This window comes from Camelus bactrianus, chromosome 13 (genome assembly GCF_048773025.1).
Source record: "Camelus bactrianus isolate YW-2024 breed Bactrian camel chromosome 13, ASM4877302v1, whole genome shotgun sequence".
In the NCBI taxonomy this organism is placed as follows: Eukaryota; Metazoa; Chordata; class Mammalia; order Artiodactyla; family Camelidae; genus Camelus; species Camelus bactrianus.
In genome coordinates, this window is record NC_133551.1 from 79,234,249 (window position 1) to 79,256,692 (window position 22,444).

A 22,444-nucleotide genomic window follows, 5' to 3' on the forward strand; every position below is an offset into this window, starting at 1 on the left:
CCGCCTCCATGAGCCCTTTCACCGCATGGCCGGTGGGAGAAGCTGACTACTCGGCTATGAGGGAAACTCGGTCTCTGCAAGTGACAGCCCTGCACCTCTGTTGTGTGGGTGCAAAGGACTACCCCACCACAGTCTCCCCTCCCGCCACTCTAGGGGAGGACCTTGGAGTTCTGTCCACCACCTGGCCCTTGGAGGGTCATTTTCCTGGTATGTTCCTGTAAATCCTGGCAGCTCTAAACAAACTATCTTGGCATTTCCTGCATTACCAGACCACATCTCTCTTGATCGTAAACCCCTCAGGCCTCATCCTGCCGGGTGTGAATGAGAGCCAGGCCACAGCCCTGCAGACCTCTGCGCCAAGCCCCACCCTCCCTCCCCCTACAGGCAGCTTCCTGGGCGCCGGCCTGGCTGTCCACTTGTGGGGTCGCTCCCTAGGAAGCTGTCTCTGTGAGTCTCGCGTTTCAGATGATGTCATTTATCTGCGAGCAGGCCTCCTCTAACAGCCCAAAGAGGGCAGGAGTTTGGCATCCAGTTCGGGGCTGACTCCCAGTGCATGGCACACAGTGGGTGCACAGGAAGTGTTTGCCGAATGTTGAACAGCACGTGTGAGCACGTGTCTGTGTGTCAGGTTGTGCTCTTGAGTGCCTGTGGTTTTTCCTCCCCATGAGCCTGGCTGCCTGGAATGTCCGAGTCCCCAGGATTGGAGCCAGACTCTGATTCTCAGGCTCAGTTGGGCTGGCTGCCCCTCCTCGTCCTGTGCAGCCTCTACTCCTAGGAGAGGGGATGTGGGTCTGGCTCTGGTCTGGCTGGGGCTGGCCTGGAACTCAGGGGGACCACAGTGATGTTGGTGGCTGTTCAGTTCCGATCTGTTCTCTCTTGGGCTCTGCTTCCATCTATGACTACTTCCTGCCAAGGACTGGGGAGGTGGGCTCAAGCAGGGAGAGAACAGGGCAGGGAAGAGGGGTTGCAGCATTCCACTGCAGTGGTGCAAGGGGGTGGGGGTCCTCCTTCAGACTTCTGCTTTTGGGCTGAGCTGAGGGCTGGATCTGCAGCACGGGGGCGCCACCAGGCCTCAGCACAGGGCCTGAGGCCAGGGGACCTACTGGGAGAGGGAGTTTAGGGTGTGGACCAGGCAGGGAGCGGACCCTGTCCCCTTCCAGGCTGCTGGGCCGGACCTGGGTCATCTCTGCCTCCCTCCAGCCCTGCTTGGACATCTTCCCTCCACGAAGGAGAGACAGCCTGGCAGCCAGAGGCAGGAACAGAGGGCAGAGGTGGAGGCCAGCGCAGTAGAGACCGAAGGAGAGAGGCAGACATGGGTGGGGGCGCAGAGGAAGGCTGGGAGGGAGGCTGCAGTGCTAATGTAAACCAGTTAGGAAAACAGGGGGAGAGGCCAGGCCTCAAGGCCAGCCAGGCAGGGCTTGTTTTTCCAGAATGAAAGGCCCAGGGAGGAGCTAGGGTGGGGTGGGGAGACTAGCCCTGATTCCAGTTTGGAAAGGGCTCCGCCTCCCAGGGCCTGGATCTTGCAGACGAAAATAGGTCCGTTAGGTTGGGGGTGGGGTGTTCTCCCAGCTGGTCCTACCTGTTGTCACCCCTCACTCCCTCCTACTGCAGCAGCAGCAGCAGCAGCCTCCTCCCCTTCCCTGGAGCCAGAGAGTCTGGCTGGGCTGGGCTCCTCACTCGCTCTTCTGAGGACTTGGGGACCAGGGCAGGGTTCAAGAATGAGACTCCGGCCCACCAGGGCCTGGGACCTGTGACAATAATTCAGTCCAAATGGGCAGTCTGAAAAATGCATTGTGGCTTTCTGTGGTGATGTGGTGGAGTTTTTCTTTTTTCTTTTTCTTTTTTTTTCTTTTTTTGAGGTTTGCTTAACTAGAGAGAGTAGGTTTGGTACACAGTGCGAGGTCTGTGATTTCACATTTGTTTATGTGACTTTGTAAGTTTTCCCAGAGCTTCAAATTTGTGCCTTCTGTTGGGAAGGCTCCCATACCCCACCCCTTCCTTCCCTTCCTGGGAGCAGTGGGGGTGCTCCTGGGAGCAGGGCACCCAGGTCTGGACGGGGTTTCATGGGCACCACGCTGTGCCCTTGATAGTGGGCAGATGGGGGCAGGGGCACCAGGACAGGGGCACTGGGCTGGCCCCACTCAGTGCTCAGGGTCCCCACCCCTCATCTCCCCGGCTGGCTCTCTGGATGGTGCAGTTGACGTAGACAGCAGTGCCCATCCTGTTGTCTGGTGGGAGCCCCCCTGTACCTCCCCAGGGCTGGTGCTACTCTTATCCCCACTACACAGATGAGGAAATGCAGTCCCCAGAGGAGACGGGCCTGCGCGGGTCATCACGTGGCAGCCTGGGCTCCTTGGGGGTCCGACCTCAGGATGCCTTTCTTCTGGCCCCCAGTGGAGGGATGCCTTGGGCCAATGTCCCCCTACAGAGCAGGGGGCGAGGGGTGCTCACCCCAGAACCCCAGGCCTGCAGTGGCCCCAGAGGGGCCCTGTGTGTCACAGACATCTACAGGGTATCCGGGGCCATGCCTTCAGGCTTTCGGGCCCTCCTGCCCCTCCGAGGGCTGAGCTACTGCCCCCTTCTTCAGGACCTGAGCCAGAGGGGAAGCCAAGTCTCTGCTCTGACTCCCCTCACCGTCTGGGACATAGTGGCCAAGGCCCTACCCCTCCCACTAGGCCAGCTAAGGATCTGGGGAGGCCAAGAGGCTGGGCAGGAGCGGAGGGGGCGGTCGGTCTGCAGGGCTCCGTGATGTCATGGCGGGTTCTGAGGAGGGGGAGGGGGGCGGGCTGTTTTTCTGGAGAGTTAGAGCCTGAGCGAGACAAAGCGGCCAGAGGGCCAGGCGGGCGCCATGGAGCTGCGGGCCCAGGTCCTGCTCTGGAAACTTGTGCTTCTGCAGAGTGAGTTCGGGTGGGTGGGGGTCAGGAGGCAAAAGCAACCAGTGGGGCTGAGTGAGTTTGTGTTTAGGGCTGCGCTGCCTGTCTCAGCTCCAGCCCCGGGTGGGGTGGGAGGAGGGACGCCCCACCCCGAAGGGGACGGGTCTGGGGGCCTCAGAGGGAACAGGGCACCATGATAAGGCCCCCAGATCAACACATAACCTCCCCTTGCACAGAACTGGCCCCAGAGGGCCAAGCAGGGCAGGGAGGCTGAGGCGGGAGTGGCTCCTCTGGGTCCCTACACACCCTTTCTCCGGTCTCCCGGATGCCCCTCAGGCCTGTGCTGCTCTGCCGTCAGGAGGAGAGAGGGCTGGGGTACCAAGGGGAGCCTGGGAACCGTGGGTCTCACAGGGTCTTTTCTGGCGCCCTCTTGGGTCCTGGGCCCCTGAGCCCGCCCCCAGGGCTGGCCTGCTGACCGGGCACATTCCTGCGTCCAGTCCAGGCGCTCAGCCACATCTCTGGTGCAGGAATTTGGCTTGTGGGGTGGCAGATGGTGGGGTCACTTCCCACGTCCAGGCTTCTCATGCTTTAGGAAGGCCGAGGGGTTTCTGGGGTGGGGCACCAGTTGTCAGAGGACCCTGGAAGGCAGGTGCATGTGTCACACTGGATATGCATGTGCAAGGAGCCCCCCAAACTGGCCCGAGGTGTCAGGCCCTGGTGCTCTTGTGGCCTTGCTGCAGTGTTGGGGATGGTGGCCACCACTCCTCAGGGTGGCCCTTGGTGACATGCACACTCCAGAGCTGGCCTGCCCAGGGTCTAACCCTGGCTCCACCCCTCATCCCCCAAAGGGCCATCTGCTCTCCCCGCACCCCAGGCAGGTGGCCATGAGGATTGTGTGGGAGCCTGGGAGAGGTAGGGGGAAGAGACCCTCACCTATGTCCTCCGGGCTGCTCTGGCTTTAACTCCACCTGTTAAGTGGGTGTCATTAGCACCACCTCAGCGAGGACTGTAGAAGGGACCCAGGGAACCAAGTGGGGGCCCAGTCTGGGTGGGTGACCCTGATGTAGAGGCTCAGGTGCCCCCCTGGCCCCAGTGTGACTCACTCTCCCTCTCCTTCCAGGCTCTGCTGTCCTTCTGTCCTCAGGTTAGTGACCGCCCTCCCTGGGAACTCCGTCAGTCTTTCTGTTGTCTTGCTTGTCCCACCCTGCACCTGGACTCTTGGGCCACACCCCTCCCCCAGTGACGCTCCCTTCTCACCAGGGCCGTCGGGGCCCGCGACCTCCGGCAGCTCCGTGGTGTCCGAGTCCGCAGTGAGCTGGGCGGCCGGCGCCCGGGCCGTGCTGCGTTGCCAGAGCCCGCGTATGGTGTGGACCCAAGACCGGCTGCACGACCGCCAGCGCGTGGTCCACTGGGACTTCAGCAGCGGCCCAGCCGGTGGCCCTGCGCGCCGGCTCGTGGACATGTACTCGGCGGGCGAGCAGCGCGTTTATGAGCCCCGCGACCGCGGCCGCCTCCAGCTGCCTCCCTCCGCCTTCCACGACGGCAACTTCTCACTGTTCATCCGCGGTACGGGCCATGGAACCGCGGCGGCGGCCTGGGGGCTCCGGGGGCGTGGGCAGGGTCCACGCAGCTCACGGCTGCGTTTTCTCCCGGTGCGTAGCGGTGGAGGAGACGGACGAGGGGCTATACACCTGTAACCTGCATCACCATTACTGCCACCTCTACGAGAGCCTGGCCGTGCTCCTCAAGGTCACTGATGACCGTGAGTGTCCCCCTCCCGCCCGTTCGCACCCCCCTCCTGGCTCCCTCCCGGGCGCGGGTCCCTGACCGACTCGCTCCCCCAGCCCGGGCCGCCGGCGCGCACTGGGACGGCGAGAAGGAGGTGCTGGCTGTGGAGCGCGGGGCGCCCGCGCTGCTGACGTGCGTGAACCGCGCGCACGTGTGGACCGACCGGCACCTGGAGGAGGCGCAGCAGGTGGTGCACTGGGACCGGCAGCCGCCCGGGGTGCCGCATGACCGCGCAGACCGCCTGCTCGACCTGTACGCGTCGGGCGAGCGCCGCGCCTACGGGCCGCCCTTCCTGCGCGACCGCGTGGCGGTGGGGGCGGACGCCTTCGCGCGCGGCGATTTCTCGCTGCGCATCGACCCGCTGGAGCCTGCAGACGAGGGCACCTACTCCTGCCACCTGCACCACCACTACTGCGGCCTGCACGAGCGCCGCGTCTTCCACCTGAGAGTCACCGAGCCCGCCGCCCAGCCGCCCCCGCGGAACTCGCCGGGCAACGGCTCCAGCCACAGCAGCGCCCCCGGCCCAGGTGCAGGAGGCCGCCCTGGGCGCCTGGGGAACGTCTCCGGGGAAGGGGACAGCGAGGCGCGTTTGGCAGCAGCCAACCTCCCTGATCCACTCCTGTCACACATCAGGCACCTGGGTGTGAGCGGAGGGGAGGCCCCGGGGGCGGCGGCCACCCGTCCCTTACCAAGACCCACGCGGCTCCGCTGGGGAGGCCCGGTCGGGGTGCACTGCTCTGTGGGTCTCGCCGGGCGCTCCCTGACGCTGCCCCCGCACGGCCCCAGCAGACCCCACGCTGGCGCGCGGCCGCAGCGTCATCAACGTCATCGTCCCTGAAGGCCGAGCGCACTTCTTCCAGCAGTTGGGCTACGTGCTGGCCACGCTTCTGCTCTTCATCCTCCTGCTTATCACTGTCGTCCTGGCCACCCGACAGCGCCGCCGCGGAGGTGAGCCGGGGCTCCGCAGCGCAGCGCCTGAGCCCAGAACTAGGAAGCCTTTCCCGACCCGAGGTCTGGGGTGTGGGGGCCTGAGCAGAGGGCCCAGTGAGCCCGGGTGCTGGGTTTGGGAGGGTTCTTCTGGGCTAGGGGAGCAGGGGAGGGAACGAGGCTGACCCCAACACGAGTCTCCCTCCTCAGGCTACGAATACTCCGACAAGAAGTTGAAATCCAAGGGGTGAGTGCCCCTCCCAGCTCTCCCCGGGACTGGGTAGACCCACCCACTACTCTAACCTCCCACCACCCTCCTCCTCCAGGAAGGACGTGAACATGGCAGAGTTTGCTGTGGCCACAGGAGATCAGGCTCTTTACAGGAGTGAGGACATCCAACTAGGTGAGGGGCCCCCTGGGACCTCAAGGGATAGACTGTGCCTCCCAGGCCTGGCGTGGGGGAGGCACATCTCCGGGAGGGCCCTCACCTTGCTCTCTCCCGGTACCAGATTACAAAAACAACATCCTGAAGGAGAGGGCTGAGCTGGCCCACAGTCCCCTGCCCCCGAAGAACATCGACTTGGACAAAGGTGAGTGGAGTTGAGGGAGGGAGACCCCTGCCCATCTCAGAGCCAGCTGGCACCCCACTCCACCTGCTGAGAACGCCAAGGCACCAGCCACACCACGGGCAGGAGTCCCCTGCCACCTCAGTGTTCCAGATGCCCCCGAGCAGTCCTCCTGGATGTCTGCCCTATTTCCCCTCCTCCCCCTGCAACAGAGAAACAGAGGGCAGACACCCACCTGTCCCCTTGGCTTCCAGAGTTCAGGAAGGAGTACTGCAAGTAAGGTGATCCCGGGCTCCTGGCTGGGCCAGCAGCTCTGCCAGCTCCTGCCTGTCCGTCTCGGAGGACTCCTCCTGGCCCCTGCGCAGCTCACCTGGCCCCCCTTCCAGCGGCTGGTTCCGCTGTCCTGGAGCTTGGCCTGGACTGGTGCAGCGTGAGGCTGCCTCCTGACCCCTCTCAGGAGCCACCCTGTCCTCACCAGCAATAGTGGGCTCCCAGGGACTGCGGGCCCTGCAGCTGTGCCCTTCAGCACCCTCAGCTGGTGCCCTTCCCTCTTCCTCCTCCTGCAGCCAACCCCCCCCCCCAAAGTTCTCCTGGCTTCTGCCTCCTGGGGGCCCGGAGTCCCACCTCTGCAGGGCTGGGGGTGGGAAGACACTCTTGGAGGAGCTCAGGGGGATTCTCAGAGCTGGGGCCCGCCTTGGGGCTGGCACTCCCACCCTCCTCACCCTTCCTTGGGGAGTGCCTGCTGGCTCCCCTAGGCTGTACTGTGTTACCTGCCAGCTGCCGTGGCCTCTGCACGGGAACCTGAGGACTGCATACTCCAGGCCGTGGGCTAACATTCCTTTGTGCTGCCCCGGACCCCCTGGTGCTGCCCTGGGGCCCCTTCTCTGCTTTCCACCCTGCTCCAGCCCCATTTCCAACAAGCTGCCTTGACAGTCACTAGGCTCCACGTGACTTTTGACCCTGACCCCCTTCCCTTAGCTCCCTGGGCTGGAGTCCAGGGGTGAGGCCTCCTTTGACTTCTGTTTTGGCTGAGGACAGGAGGGGGTTGAAGATGCTTTTAGAGTGGCCAGAGCTGCCACTCCTGACACCCCACATTTGCTCATCCCAGGGAATTGCCACCGTCACAATAAAGACCACACCTGATTTTTAGACTTGGCCCCAGGTATGCCTCTTCTCTCCCCCTCCATCTCCCTGGGGGGCAGAGTCTGGGCCTTGGGAACCCCCAAGTGCTTTCCTTCATCTGAAGTCACACTGTCATCACCCACACATTGGGTGAAGGTCTAAGAAGGGCGACGGTAGTCGACTGTATGCACTTATTCCTGGTTGGGAAGGAGTTTCACATCCTCTTCTGAGGGTTTATTTGGACGTGGCGGCTGTGTTGGATGTGAGGGTAGAGGGCAGACTGTATTAGTTTAGTCCTCTGAGAAGGGAGGTGGACACCAAGATGAGATTAGATGTATGAGGATAAACGGGGAGGAAACAGGTAGCAGGAGGGCGTTCAGACGGGGGTGCTGGCAGCACAGGAGGGAAAGGAAGGGAGCTGCTGGGGGAAGAAGCCCATTCCTCCAACCTTGACCTCATCCTCCAAAGCCCTCCCAGGACAGCAGGGGGCAGGAAAGAGTGACTGTCACCCTACTTGGAAAATCCAGAGTGGGGTGCTGAGAGTGTGCAGATTCTGACCTGCTGAGTGAGGAAGCACCAGATACCACATGGGGTTGGGTCAGCAGCTGGCTCCCCCAGTATCCCAGCTCCCACTTTGGGAAAGTGAAAACCCCAGGGTCCTTTGATGAAGGCACAGTTTCAATACCTCACACAAAGAACTAGAGTCACAAAACTTGTTACTCAGAGATCCTGCTGTTGGTGGGGGCGGTGCCCAGTGAGCTAGGGGAAGGGCAGTCTTACATCCAGGCCCCTGGTGAGCAGGAGATGGACAGGAGGGTAGTGGGCATCTATGACTTATAAGGTGGTTGGGGCAGCAGTCACTGACTTTCACGGGCTCAACTCTAGTCATTTTAAAAGATGACCCAGAAAAAGCAAGGTGGTGGAAATCCTTATCTAAATGTCCCGACTCCCGGTATGGGCAGGGTTGTCACACTGTGAAGTGCCTGGGCAGCAACTCAAAATAGCTGTTTTCTCATCACAGCCCCACGAGGACCCCATGGTGGCAAAGGCAGGGAGGGAGGCTGGGACAAGCAGCTGTGGCTGGCTTCAGAATGTGCCTCCCTCCCAGCCCAAAGCCACACTGCCACTGGACAAGGCACCTCCTGTAAGAGTTCAGGCTGTGGTCACAAACTCACCCTCCTTGAAGGGGCCCAGCTTGACCACTTCAGCACTGGCGCTGGGATTGGCCTCTGGCCTTTGGTTACCAGCCTCTCTCCTGTGACTTGGGCTGTTTCAGGTGGGAGATAGAGGCTTGGGGGCTGGAGTGCAGCTGGGGCATCAGATCCCCTGCATCTGTGTGACCTGCAGCCATTTGTGTCTGGCCTGGGGGTGCTGGTCCCCTGGTGAGCTCTCATGGTACCATCTTCCCCCTTCCCTGAATACCCAGCAGACAGCCATGAAGGACCCTTCCTCTAAGGCCATCCTGCCTGGTTTCCTTAGATTACCTCTGGGGACACTGAGACCCAAGAGAAGGCCCAGGCTTTGCTGCGTGGGTGCCAACCTCACAGAGCCCTGCTCTCCTCATCAGAGCCTAGGGGAATGGAGGTCAGGACCCACGCCCTAGGCTCACCGGGGGTGGTCCCTAGCCTAGACTTATGGCCAAACTCTGGTTCCTCCAGTCAGTGATGGACTAATAGAGTCTTTTCTTGTTCTGATCCACTGCCTGCAAATGACCATGACCTGGCATGCAGGAGAGTACCAGGCTCTGCCAGCTTCGAGGGAAGTGCTGGAGACAGGTCTCGGGGCGTCACTCTCAGGCCCTATCCTAGGGCCTTTCCCCTTCTTGCTTTGGCCAGCATGGGCCTCCTGGTGGCCTCAAGTTTTCCTGCTGGGGTAGGGGAGGGAGAACAGCTGTCCCCAGTGGGCTGGACCCCTCACACCGCGTTTTCCTTGCCCCATAGAGGACCCCAGGCTGGTTGGATGGACAGGAGCCAGGGAAAAAGTCCCTACACCGGCTGTCAGGAGCACCGTGCCCAGGCACCTCCTGCGTGCGTGCCTGCGCACGGCTGCCCGTGCTGACCCCCACTGTCGCCTGAGCATCACAAACACGTGTTCACACTTTCACTCCCACGTCCACATGGGCATCTGCATTCACTTGGCTTCTATTTCTTGAAGCCCCCGTAGGACCTGGAGCGCCAGCTCCAAGCTGGCGCGGGGGCGCAAAGTGACCAAGTGTCCTCAGTTCCAGCCCGGACACAAGAATTCCCGCGGTCTCCCGCAGCCCGCCGATGTGACCTGGGCGCCTCCGGACTCTAAAGGGATGGAGACCCGGAACCGGGCCGCGCGGAACCCCTCCGAAGTCTTCCGGTGGGGGCGCGACGTGCAGACGGGGTGCGGAGCCTCCGGAAGGTCCCCACCCACCTTTTCCTCAAGGGGTGCTCCCCAGACCGCCCACAGGCCGAGAATCAGGGACCCCAGTGTGCTGGCCTGCGCGTGTCCGGGGCGCCCGGGGCGTGGGCCGAAGGCTCTGAGCCCGGGACGCAGGCAGGGAAACCCCGCCACCCACGCGCGCCCCGCCCACCCCGCCCGCGCTTGCGCAGCTCCTCCCCCGCGCCGCGGGCCGCCCGCTGACGTCAGGCCCGCGGCTCTCGGGCGCCCCCGGCGGCCGCGAGCAGCCGGGCCTGCGGTCCCTTTAACGCGCGGCCCGAGGGGGCGGCGGCGGGGCGCACGGACGCGGCGGGCCTCGCGCCCTCCCTGCCTGCGTCCCGGGCCGGGGGCGCATGGGCGGCCGCCGGCGACAGGGCAGCAGCCAGGGCGCGCGCGGGACCAGGGCCGAGGCTGAGGCCGGAGGGGCGGGCGGGGCCGGCGGGGCCGGGGCGGCCGGGCAGGGGCGCGGAGGCCTGGTCGCGGCCGGGCCGGGAGCGGCGCGCGGGCGGGGCGCGGGCCGGCGGCGGAGAGGCGCCCGCGTCCGAGGCCCGGGCCGGGCCTGAGCGCCGCACCATGGCGGAGACCAAGATTATCTATCACATGGACGAGGAGGAGACGCCGTACCTGGTCAAGCTGCCCGTGGCGCCCGAGCGCGTCACGCTGGCCGACTTTAAGAACGTGCTCAGCAACCGGCCCGTGCACGCCTACAAATTCTTCTTCAAGTCCATGGACCAGGACTTCGGGTCAGTGGGCAGCGGGGCCTGTGCGCGAGCTCGGGCTCGCGTGTCGGCACCTGTCTGCGCCAGGCGGGGCATCATGGGGATCCTGGGGCTGCGACCCGGTCGGTGCCTCCACGCGCCTGCTTGCCCTAGTGTGGTGTGTCCCACCTGTCTGTGCTCAGAGAGGGGACACTGCCTGGGCCCCTGACGGCCTGCGTAGGAGCCTGAGAACTCTGGGCCGTGGACCGGCGAGGGTCCTGGCTTCTCCGCGCACCCTGGGCCTTGTCCTGAGCTTGTGTGATCTTCCGGTATAGGTCTGTGGTCCAGGTCGACTTCCGAATCCCACTTTGGCACCTGTCAGATTCAGAATTCGCTGCCCCACTTCTGTGGAGGGCAAGTGCTGGGGGATGGCCAGGAGAGCTTGTGATTCGTGGAGCTTGGAATCAGAAGAGTGTCCAAGGGCCTGGGGAAAAGGGTTGGGCTGGGGGCAGGGTGCCAGCCACCCAGTGGGTCCCCTAGTTAGCATGGGGGAAGTGAGGTTATCTGGGACAGGGGCACGGATCTGTCTACTGGGATCTGCAGAAGTTTCTGGAGGCTCAAGACAGCCTCCTCCTGGCCGCCTTCTACAGGGTCCTCAGGACAGGGCAGAGGTCAAGGGTCACAGGGGACCGTGGGATGTCATCCTGCCCACTCCTGCCCTGGGGTTGCTGGCCGCAGGGCCTCTGCTCCTGCTGAGCTGCCCAGCACTTGGGTTCCTGGGAACAGCCCAGGCCACCTGCTGACTCCGGGCTGCCTCTGGGTCAGCGTCCCCACATCAGCCCTTAGCAGTGGCTATCCTGGCCGAGGGGACATCCTGTTTGTGCTGGGCTGGGCTTCTGGAGTGGTGAGTGGTGAGCAGGAGGCTGGCTGTCTGCTGGAGGCCTGACCCAGCACAGTCACGGGTAACCTGAGTCCCTTGCTCAGCGGTGCTGGGGGGCTGGGTACCCAGAGGCCTCGTGGGCTGAGCAGGTGTGCCTGGGCGCCCTCAGGCAGCCTGTGTCCTTGTATGTGGCTGAGTCTTGGGACTTTGACATTGCGGCCGTTTCCTGGATTGTGTAGTTTGCATGGGCCCCCCAGGTCAAGCTAAGACCATCTGTGGCTCTCAGGGAGGCCTAAGGGGTGTATAGACAACTAGATTCTCTTGGGCTTCTCCAACACCAGGGAGAGGCAGAGAGGGGAACGTGTGCCCTTGGCAGCCTGGGAAAGGTGGAGGCCCCAGCCCTACGGGGCTCAGATTAGGAGCCGCCCCGAGGCTGGGCTCTTCAGAGTAGGACATTGATTTAGGGAGTCTGGTCCAGGCTGCCTGGCCTACCCTCACTGGGCAATCTCTCACTGTCTCACTCCTCTGGGTCTGGGCTGCTTTGACTGTAAGCTTTAGGTCTATGGAAGTGAACTTTTGTTTTTCATTTAGTTTATTGTTTTAGCAAAAATCACCAGAGTCGCACATGCTCTGTCACAAACCCAAGTCTGCAGGAAGCGTGTGGCATGGCATATGCCCAGCTCGCCCAGGTTGCTGCCCTTGGATGGTGCTCTGGGGTGCATCCTGACTGATATGACATTGCTCTTGTGTCTGATAGCCACTGAGCTGCAGAGACTCCACACCCACAACATACACTCCCAGCAGAGGGCAGGTCTGCTGTGGGGTTTGCAGGACTTACGGGTGCCCTGGCCTTGGAGGATGGTGGGCAGGCAGATCTGGGTCTTGGAGTATGAGTAGGAGTTCTTCAAGTTGTCTGTTTTGCATGGCTGGGATGTAGGGGAGGAAACAGGACTAGGCTGGTAGGCTGGGGTGGGGGAAGGATTGGGGTGACTCTGGAAGGCACACAGGCAGACAGAACAGGGGAGGCTCACCTTATTCCACTCCCTCACCCCCACCTCCCGCCAGACCTCTGGTTCGTGGCCTGTTGGCTTCAGAAACCTGGGAGAGGATCTGCCGTCTTTCTCCCCTTCTATGAGATCTGCCTACAGCACTCCAAACTTTACTTATTCTATATGATCATTTCTTGAGTAGAATAACTTCTTCTGGGAGGGGCTGATTAGTCACTCACACTTCAGAATAAATAAGAGCTGGAGGCTCAACCTTGGTACCTCATGGATGTAGCTGGAGGTTTGAGAAAGAGGGCAGGTCCTGGCTGGGCTGGGTCAGCGACCCCCGCATGAGAGGGGTCACCTCAGACTGGGGACTGTGAGGAGTACCTGGTGGGCCTGGGCTTCTTGCCCCAACCCCTCCTCTCGCTGTGGGCTGGGCCCTGAGTTCCTGGGGCCTCTGCTTACAGCCACAGCTGACCAGGAAGGGAAGAGGGAGTCTGAGGTGTGGCCATGGGCTCTGGGCTGGCCCTGCTCCCCCACAGGCATCTTTGAGCAACTGAGTGGAGAGTCCTATGCCCACCTTGCACTTTTCCATGCAGGTCACAGCTGTTCTGCCCCAGTGAAGCTGGGGAGGGTCTCTAGACCTGTGGTGGCCTCGCCTGGAGATGCCAAGCGTTGGGTTTGGTGAATGGCTTTGCAGCTGGGGTCTGGGCCTGGTGTTTGGGCTGGGAAGCAGAGGCTGAGGGTCCTTAGCTCACAGATTTCCACTACCAGAGTTCTTCTGCTGTTTCCAGGCCTGGCTGCACTTGGCACTAAGCTCGTCCGCCTGGCAGGGGACCTGGCTCCTCTGTCTCTGGGCCGGGAGCTCCGGTCCTGGGGCCAACTGTCTGTGGGCCGTGGGTGGTGTGCTGGGGCCTGCGCTTGGCCTGCCCCAGACTGCCTGCAGCCTCCCTCTGCCCTCTGCAGCTCTGCTGTCACTGTCAGTGCCCCAGGAGTGTGGGGAGAGTCCAGACAGGTCACCCCTGTTTGTGGCAGCACGTGAAGGACAAGGTCCCCTCACCCTGCAGAACCTGAGCTGGGTCAGGAGGCAGTGAGGGGACCTGTGAAAACGCCGAGGGAACTGAGGAGCCCTGACTCATGGGGGGACTCTGTGCCTCTGGGGACACAGCTGGGGTCATCCTGCTGGCCTGTGGCGTGCTGTGGCCTCTGGGAGCCTGAGGGTCCTCCTGGGCCCTGGGCTCAACTCCAAGAGCCCCACTCTGAGCAGATTCCTGGCCGGGGCGAGTCTGTGGGGGTGGCGGGTGGGGCTGGGCAGCCCAAGTTCCAGGTTAACCGGGCTCTCGCCAGGAATTCTGAGGTTGGGGCAAGATGCCAGCAGGGGTGCCCTGGGTGGCCACACTGAGGGTGTCTTCACTGACCGCTGCTCCTGAGGCCTGCTCTCCCACCTGGTGAGGCCCGGCCCAGGAGGGAGCCCCGAGTTGCTTGGGGGCATTCCCCATGCTCCCTGAGGCCCCCCCGACCCCACCCCGACCTTGGCCCTGTCCCAGGCCATCAGTCGACAGCATTGTGCACCTGTGCCCTTTGTCCTGGAGGCTTGGATGCCTGCTGGCCTGGCCTGGCTGCCTCTCAGTGCCCCAGCTCCCAGGTAGAGGGCCGAGTGCTCTGTTGTGCAGGCTGGGAGACATGGGTTTCTCAGGCTGGAGATGTTGGGGAAGCAGGGTCTCTGAATCCTGGGAGGGGCATCCGTGCTTAGGTGGGGTGCACAGAGGCCTTGGGCAGCCCTGGGTGATGGGTCCTCTGGAGGTGCTGGCCACCTGGGCGGTAGGGGCTCAGGGTGCCCACCTCTGAGGGAGCCAGGCCAGCCCTGGGGTGTGGAGGCTGGGTGAGGCAGTGGGTGAGTCAGGAGGGTGGGGGCATGAGTGCGTTGGGGGTCACCAGCCGGGCCACCTGGACAGTGAGGTGGGAGCCAGGTCCCTCCCAGGTCTCTGTTGCTGTTGTCACTCAGAGATGGTGCTCTGGGCCTGCTGGGTCCCCCGGAGGGCTCGCTGCAGCCCCCTATGTGCTGGCTGCAGTTGGAGGACCCCAGGTATTTCCAGGCCACCTCAGGTCTTCCTGTGGTGACCACCTTCTGTATGGCCTCCTTGGCTGAGTCTTGGGCAGGGTCACGGCCTCCTTGGAGCTCAGCTCTGCGGGACTGTGGTGCGTGAATGGGGGCAGCAGACACAGTGTCTGCTCCTGGCTGGGGAGAGGAGGGTCCCAAGAAATGACTCTTTCTGCCCATTGGGGTGTGCACCCCATCTGTGCGTGTGTGGCTGCCCTGGGAGGTGCCTGGGGGTCACTATAGGACCCTGGTGGGGCGTCCCCTCCCTCCCGGGCTGGCCCTATCTCCTCCGTCCTCTGCCCAGATGTCTCAGGCCCTCTCCCAATGGGCGGGGTAGCTTGGGTCCTTGCTCCCTGGGTGGGAGTGTGGATGCCAGCTCTGCAGGAGCTTCCTGACACCTGCTGCCTGGGACTAGCTGAGTCCAGGGGTCCGGGCCCAGCAGGCCAAGAGGCTGCTTCCTGCCTGGTCTCGCAGCTCGTGTTCCTACTCCAGGCCCAAGTCCCAGGTGTGGAAATCGCGTTGAGCTGGGCAGGGCTGGGCTCCAGTGGGGTGGGGCCCCAGGGTACCTTCTGCTGCAGGCCCCGCCCTGCCTGCCCTGCTTCCTGGGCCTCCAGGAGGCCACAGTGTGGGATGTGCCTGGGCCACAGCCACTGCTGGCTCTGCCCGGGGCCCCTCCCCTGCTGCCCTCCTCACCCCTCTGAACCTGACACCTGGACCTCCCCATCCTGTTTCTGACCCCAGGGTCATTGGCCTCCTTCCCAGCTGGTGTTGCCCTGGCCTTCTGCGACCTGCCTTTCCCACCTCCACAAACCCACCTGACAGGGCAGCATTTAGGGGTGGGCCAGGCTAGCCCCTGGGCAGTGGTGTGGCCAGTGGGGCCTGCTGACCTCCAGGACCTGAGACTTCTCAGGGCCTGGCTGGCCCTGTGCCTGGCTACCCTTCCAGGTCTTGTGTTGGGCTGATGCAGTGGGTGGGGATCCGCTTCTGTCTCCCCAGCTGGGCCAGTTGGCCAGGAGGATGGTCAGTGTCCTTGGAGTGTGAATGCAGGGGTTGTGTGTGCTCTGCCATCTTGACCTGCTGACGTCCCCGGGGTCTCACCGAGCGTGCGTCTGTGCTGAGGCCTGCCATGATCCAGGCCCTGTTCTAGGCTGGTGGGGTGGGTTCGGGCAGGAGGAAGCTGGACAGAGCCCTGCCCTGAGGGCCCACCCCTGTGGGGTGCACAGGCACAGAGCCAAGTAGGTCCTCATGTCGTAGGGGTCCCAGGCAGGGACTCCTGGTGCTGGTAGGTTGGGTGTCTGGACCCCCTTGGACCTGGGCCTTGGGAGGGGTCCTTGGAAGGATGATGAAGGCTCCCAGGAAGGGAGCATGCTGGGCAGGGCACCCACACAGACTGGCATCTGGGTGTGTGGCTGAGGCCCCATGTGGCATGCACCCTGGCCATGCTGGGGGCCCTACTCCAGAGCCCACTGTGGGAGCACACCTAGTGCGACAGCCTCACGCCTACATCTGCCCACAGGGTTGTGAAGGAGGAGATCTCCGACGATAATGCCAAGCTGCCCTGCTTCAATGGCCGTGTAGTCTCCTGGGTGAGTCTGTGGGACGTTGGCAGAGGGTCCTCAGCCCGGTAATGTGGGAGGAGGTGGTCACTTGTGCCTCAGTGCCCTGCTGGGGGCGCCCGAAAGCCAGCGTCCCTGAGCCCTCACTCTTGTCCACAGCTGGTCCTGGCTGAGGGCGCGCACTCCGACGTGGGGTCTCAGGGCACTGACGGCCACGCAGACCTGCCCCCGCCTCTCGAGCGAACAGGCGGCATTGGGGACTCCCGGCCCCCCTCCTTCCAGTAAGGGCTCTGGAGGCGCTGAGCCCCGTGCTCTCAAGGGGCTTGCTGCCCGCCAGGCCTGTTGCGGGTGGGGAGGGGCAGCTGAGCAGGGACCCACGGTCATTAGGAGCTGGGCAGCAGAGGAGGAGCAGGCAGACAGGCCGGGGTGGGCCGGTGGGTGAATGGGCCCCTGTCAGTGTCAGGGTCCCACTGGACGAGAGGGCTGGGGAGCTGAGGGGGCATTCCAGGCGCCCGTGATCCGGCCTGCCCCGGCCCACTCCCCTCTTACTGGCACAGCCCGAATGTGGCCAGCAGCCGTGATGGGATGGACAATGAGACTGGCACGGAGTCCGTGGTCAGCCACCGGCGGGAGCGAGCCCGACGCCGGAACCGTGAGGAGGGTAAAGAGGCCACGCCCTTGACCTCCCTGGGGCCCCTGTGGTGCACCCATGCCCTGCTGACCCTGGGTATAGCCCCTGTCCAGTGGGGGTCCCTTGGTAGAGGTTCCAGACCCAACTGCCCAGGACCCTAGTGGCCCCCGGCAACCCCGCAGTCACCCTGCCAGCCCCTATCCCTGCTATCCCCACAGCCTCCCGGACCAACGGGCACCAGAGGGGGGACCGGCGCCGGGACCTGGGGCTGCCCCCCGACAGCACATCCACGGTGCTGAGCAGCGAACTGGAGTCCAGCAGCTTCATCGACTCCGACGAGGATGAGAACACCAGCCGGTGGGCGTGGGTGGGCGGGTGAGCCGGGGGATGTGCCCAGGTGCATGCGTGTGTCTGAGCGCACACATGTGCGGGGAGGGGTGCACGGCGCAGGGCTGAGCCCTCTCCTTATGGGCCCGCCCCTGTCCCTGCCTTCTCCTCAATTTTGTGGAGTTGGGGCCGGGAGAGGGCGACCCCTGACTCTGTGCCCCCCAGGCTGAGCAGCTCCACGGAGCAGAGCACCTCCTCCCGCCTCATCCGGAAGCACAAACGCCGGCGGCGGAAGCAGCGCATGCGGCAGGCAGACCGGGTAGCGTGGGCCGCGAGTCGCTGGTGAGCCCTTCTCCGGCCACAGGCCCTGCCCTCAGCCCTTCACCTGGTGCCTGTCCTTCTGTCCGTCCATCCACAGGCCTCCTCCTTCAGCAGCATCACGGACTCCACCATGTCCCTGAACATTGTCACCGTCACGCTCAACATGGGTGAGGCCCCGCGGGGTCTCGGGCTGGGGTCCCTTGGGGGGTGTGGGTCTCTGGGTGGGGTTGCGGGCCTCTGGGGACCCCCTGCTCACCCCACCCCCCTGCAGAGCGGCACCACTTTCTGGGCATCAGCATCGTGGGCCAGAGCAACGACCGGGGTGACGGTGGCATCTACATCGGCTCCATCATGAAGGGTGGGGCTGTGGCCGCTGACGGACGCATCGAGCCCGGCGACATGCTGCTGCAGGTGCGGGCCGTGGGGAGCTGCTGGGGGGCCGAGGGGCCAGCTCCCCGACCCACCGCGCTGACCCCTCCCCCAGGTGAACGATGTCAACTTCGAGAACATGAGTAACGACGATGCGGTGCGGGTGCTGCGGGAGATCGTGTCCCAGACTGGGTGAGACCTGTGCAGGGTGGGGATCCATGGGGCAGGGGAGGGGGTGGGGCTCTGCAGGGCTGGGTGGGGCCCGAGGGGCCTCACCGGTGTGACCCACCCACCCCACAGGCCCATCAGCCTCACGGTGGCCAAGTGCTGGGACCCGACCCCACGGAGCTACTTCACCATCCCGAGGGGTGAGTGAGCCCATGGGGCTGGCGGGGCGGGGGGTGGGCGCACCGGCCCAGCCTGAGGGCCTTTCTCCTCTGTGCCCCGGGCTCTGCTTTTTCCCCCACTGTTCATCGTCTGTTGCCACGTGGCGGCCGCCCAGCTGACCCCGTTCGGCCCATCGACCCGGCTGCCTGGCTGTCCCACACGGCGGCGCTGACCGGAGCCCTGCCCCGCTATGGTACGAGCCCTTGCTCCAGCGCCATCACCCGCACCAGCTCCTCCTCACTAACCAGCTCTGTGCCTGGCGCTCCGCGTAAGTGGCAGTTCACGAGATCAGGGGACTGAAGCACCGGGTGAGGCCTGGCCGGCCGCCCACCTGGCATGGTCACACTCGAGAGCCAAGCCAGCCTTGAGTGTCTGTGCTGCAGCGCTCACCCGGGTCTGACCCAGCGTGGACCTGTGGGCCCCCTGTCTGTGCGGTGGGAGTGGAAGGTGCCTGCAGGGGCTGGGCCCAGGGGTCAGCCATGGCCGGGGTCAGGGGAGAGGTGGGTGCACGCACATGGCCCCCACTCTGCTTTCCTGCCATTAACACAACTAACTCCCCTGAGCTCGCGGTGTGAGGGGTGGAAGAGGCCTGATCTCTGGCCCGAGGGCGCCGGTCTGCAGGGTGGGGGTGGCCTCGCCCTAGTAGGACCCGAGATCCTGATGAAGCACCTGCAGGGTGGGAGACAAAGGTCCCCCCGACCCAGGCCTGGCCCTGCGGGGTCTGTTGAACGGTGGTATGGGCCTCACAAGTCTCGGCTTTGCAGCCTGTGCTCCCTAGTAGCAGACTCTGGCCTCTGCAGGGCTGCAGCAGGCAGGGCCTGGGGTCTGTTTCTAGCTCTCCTCCACTCGTCAGCCACTCGGGGCTGAGGAGGGCACCGTGCCTTGCAGAGCTGGAGGAGGCCCCACTGACGGTGAAGAGTGACATGGGCGCCGTCGTCCGCGTCATGCAGCTGCCGGACTCAGGCTTGGAGATCCGAGACCGCATGTGGCTCAAGATCACCATTGCCAACGCTGTCATCGGTGAGGGTCCCCTGGCTGGTGGCGGGGCAGGGCGGGGTAGCCCCGCAACACTGTCACTGCGGGGGCCCTCCGTGGGCCGGGCGGCCCTGGGTTCTGTGCCCTGACGCCTGCTGCGGCCAGGGGCGGATGTGGTGGACTGGCTGTACACACACCTGGAGGGCTTCAAGGAGCGGCGGGAGGCACGCAAGTACGCCAGCAGCATGCTGAAGCGGGGCTTCCTGCGGCACACGGTGAACAAGATCACTTTCTCCGAGCAGTGCTACTACGTCTTCGGGGACCTGTGCAGCAGTGAGTCAGGGGCTGCGGGCCGGGCGTCCCCGACGGCCTGCGCACCCCAGGCTTACCCACCCCCACCCTCCCCTCCCACCAGATCTTGCGGCCCTGAACCTCAACAGTGGCTCCAGTGGGGCCTCGGATCAGGACACACTGGCACCCCTGCCCCACCCGGCTGCCCCCTGGCCCCTGGGTCAGGGCTACCCCTACCAGTACCCAGGGCCCCCGCCCTGCTTCCCGCCCGCATACCAGGACCCTGGTTTCAGCTACGGCAGCGGCAGCGCTGGGAGTCAGCAGAGTGAAGGTGAGAGCCCACAGGTGCTTGGCTCCCTGCCTCCCCACCGCCTGGCTCTGCCCTGTGTGCCCACCCCCTCTGCCCTGTGTGCTCCCACCTGCTCTGTGCTTGGGCCCTGGGGGGCTCCCTCTGGAAGGGGTGAATGGTGCAAGGGGACAGAGGAGGAGAACCTGGAGGCTTCAGGGGTTGCTTGGGGGGTGCTGGTGTTCTAGCTGGTGAGGCAGATGCAGAGGCCAGGAGACGGTGTGGGTGGGGATGGGGGCATGGAGAGGTATAGAGGCCTGGGGTGGGGCAGCAACAGAGGGGCCCCAGGACGCGTGGAGGATGGACACCTCCCTTGGGCACCCGCAGCCTGGCAAGGAACTAGAGGTGGGCAGCTTCATAGGCAGCTGGAGCCGGACGCTGGGATGTGTGGAGTGCTGAGCAGGGATGTTGGTGGTGTTCCTGAGGAGGGGGCCTGTTGGAACAGTGTCCCGAGGCCGAGTAGGGGTCGATGAGGCCCATGGGTGCATGCTCACAGTGTCTGGGGAAAGGTCAGGTGGCTGGCCTAGCAGCCCCAGAGAAAGGCTGGGGGAGAGGAGAGTGATTGGAGGGCAGCGGTGTCTGCCAGGTGGCTGTGCCCGGTGCCTGTGGACCCTGGACAGGCCCAGCTGGCAGGGGGTGCACCCTGGTAGGCGGGTGTGGGTGCCCGGCCAGGCCTGGTGTGTAACTCATCTATCCCTTGCTTTGTGCTGAGCAAGCCTTAGACTGAAGGACTAGCGGAACGGACCCTCGGGGCCGGTAAGCCAGGGTCCTGCCCGCCGTCCCTCTCGGCACGTCCCCAGCCACTCGGCGTCTTCAGGTTCCCAACGCTTCCTGAGAGTCAGGACAGGCTGAGCCGAGCAGCTGGCCAGGGCTCTGGGGTCAGTCATAGGCGGGTCTTTGGGCGGGGAGCTCAGGGTGGCCGGCAGGTGTACCGGGCACACAGGGCCTTCTCTGCGCCTCAGTTTCTCAGCTGCAAGACCAGGCCCTCGGTTCAGGCATTGGGGTGAGGTGTTGGGGCATCGTGCTGGCCCCGGAGCGTCCCTGCCTGTCTGTACCCCCCCCCCCCGCCCCCGCCTGCTGTAGCTGCTCTGCTTCCCTGGGCGGGGCTGGCCCAGCCCTCACGTCTGCATGGCTGCCCCCCAACCCTCCCCGACCCTGGCTCAGGACCACCAGGTTCTGCCCTGGGCTGCCCTGGCCACGGCCAACTGTCCTGGAACTGACTGTCCCATTCCTCTCCCTCTTTCTCGACCCCAGGAAGCAAAAGCAGTGGGTCCACCCGGAGTGCTGGCGGGAGCAGCCGTCGGGCCCTGGGCCGGTCGGCTGGAGCCGGGGGCAGCGGCAGTGAGTCAGACCCCACAGCGCCAAGTGGGGCAGGCGGCAGTGGCTGGCGGGAGCGTCCGGCTAGCCAGCTCAGCCGGGGCAGCAGCCCACGCAGTCAGGCCTCGGCTGCTGCCCCAGGGCTCCCCCCACTGCACCCCCTGACAAAGGCGTACTCTGTGGTGGGTGGGCCACCTGGGGGGCCGCCTGTCCGGGAGCTGGCCGCTGTCCCCCCAGAGTTGACTGGCAGTCGCCAGTCATTCCAGAAGGCCATGGGGAACCCCTGTGAGTTCTTTGTCGATATCATGTGACCGAGGAGAGAGTGCCTTCAGCCCGGCCCTGCTGTGGGGCATCTGGTGGCCCTCCTGCTCTGGCAGGAGGGTGCCGTACCTGGAGCTTGTGTGGGCTTGCCTTAGTGGCCGTCCTGGGTCAGACCAGCCTGTGCTTCTGTGCCGTGGGGTCTCGGTCTAGACAGAGAGTGGCAGCAGGCTGGAGGAGGGGGCGGTGAGGGCAGCCCATCCACTCCTGGTTGTAGCAGCTCGCATCTGTGCAGACCCTCACTGGGGCCTCCATCTCCGTGTTCAGGCAGGTCTGACCTGCCACCCCTTGGCGTGGGCCTTGGACCCCCACTCACCCCAGAGCTGTGCACAGGGCCTCAGACCGAGCTGAGAGGTGGCTGCTGGGCCTGGGCCCCCCTCTTCACTCAGTTCACAGGCTGCACCCATCTTGCCCAGGCCCGGGATGCCCTCTCAGGGGAGGATCAGAGTCCCCAGTCCCCTCTGTGGCTGCCTAGGGTAGGGATCTAATTTATTTATTTATTGCCTGGCCTGTGTGCTGTGGGGGGTGGCAGCCAAGTCAGCCACTGCCCCCGTCCCCTGAAGCGGAGTTTGCATGTCCCCCCACCTGCACAGGGGACACAGGTTGTGTTTGAACATGTGAGGGAGGATTGGTGAGGAGGAGACAGACCGAGGGGCGTGTCTCGGCTGGTGGGATGGGAGACGTGACTCTGAGGGGCGAGAAGCACAGGGCTGCTGCAGGGCTGGGTCTGGGGCCAAGGGTGTGGCCAGCTTGCCCTAACTGGCTGACCCAGGGTGACTGCCCACTACATACGCCGCTTCGTCCCGGCGTCTGGCCTGCATACGTCTGCACTGTAGATACCGTATCGAGTCGGGGCGTCCGTCCAGATAGTTAACAGAGCTGCTTCCGTGTAAATGCTATTTTAAACATTAAAAAGCATTTAATTTTATGGGGCTGGTGTGTGACCTTTGTCTCTTCTTCCGCACTTTAGGAGACTGGGGTGCTGGGGCAGGTCAGCCTCCCCAGGACTGGCTGGGTGCTGCCCTGAGTGCAGCTATGGTGAGCTCCTGGCCACAGCAGCTCTGGTGGGAGGTCTGCATCTGGTGCTGGCTCCTGGCTTGAGGGGGTCCTGTGGCTGGCACTGGTCTTGGAGCTGACACCCCACCCCAGTGTGGGCTCTGTCCATGGTGCTAGAGCCAACAGCTCCCATTCTAGTGGCTGGGGCCCATCAGGGAGGGAGAAGGAGGCGGGGTGCTCCCTCCCTCCTGAGCAGCCCT

The 22,444-nt window shown here is 64.2% G+C and overlaps 2 protein-coding genes across 7 annotated transcripts; both read left to right on the forward strand.

Annotated features, from left to right (window-relative positions):
• Positions 1-2,762: 2,762 nt before the first annotated feature.
• Positions 2,763-7,303, forward strand: MXRA8 (matrix remodeling associated 8). The gene is made up of 10 exons (XM_074377753.1): positions 2,763-2,897; positions 3,994-4,017; positions 4,134-4,439; positions 4,534-4,635; positions 4,718-5,188; positions 5,451-5,609; positions 5,799-5,835; positions 5,915-5,991; positions 6,098-6,178; positions 6,409-7,303. Exons 1-10 carry the CDS (start codon positions 2,849-2,851, stop codon positions 6,432-6,434), a joined length of 1,332 nt encoding a protein of 443 aa, XP_074233854.1. The 5' UTR covers positions 2,763-2,848; the 3' UTR covers positions 6,435-7,303.
• Positions 7,304-10,133: 2,830 nt separating this feature from the next.
• Positions 10,134-22,116, forward strand: DVL1 (dishevelled segment polarity protein 1). 6 transcript variants are annotated; one of them, XM_074377725.1, is made up of 16 exons: positions 10,134-10,425; positions 15,867-15,936; positions 16,066-16,187; positions 16,464-16,567; positions 16,756-16,912; positions 17,090-17,183; positions 17,283-17,352; positions 17,457-17,596; positions 17,670-17,746; positions 17,855-17,922; positions 18,057-18,209; positions 18,830-18,961; positions 19,082-19,249; positions 19,332-19,538; positions 20,270-20,309; positions 20,808-20,936. In XM_074377725.1, exons 1-15 carry the CDS (start codon positions 10,256-10,258, stop codon positions 20,278-20,280), a joined length of 1,743 nt encoding a protein of 580 aa, XP_074233826.1. In that variant the 5' UTR covers positions 10,134-10,255; the 3' UTR covers positions 20,281-20,309; positions 20,808-20,936. The 6 variants fall into 6 exon arrangements, with proteins under 6 accessions (XP_074233826.1, XP_074233821.1, XP_074233823.1 ...); XM_074377720.1 differs by lacking the exon at positions 20,270-20,309 and having other exon boundaries at positions 10,136-10,425; positions 20,808-22,116; XM_074377722.1 differs by lacking the exon at positions 20,270-20,309 and having other exon boundaries at positions 10,137-10,425; positions 18,057-18,134; positions 20,808-22,116.
• The last annotated feature ends 328 nt before the right edge of the window (positions 22,117-22,444 follow it).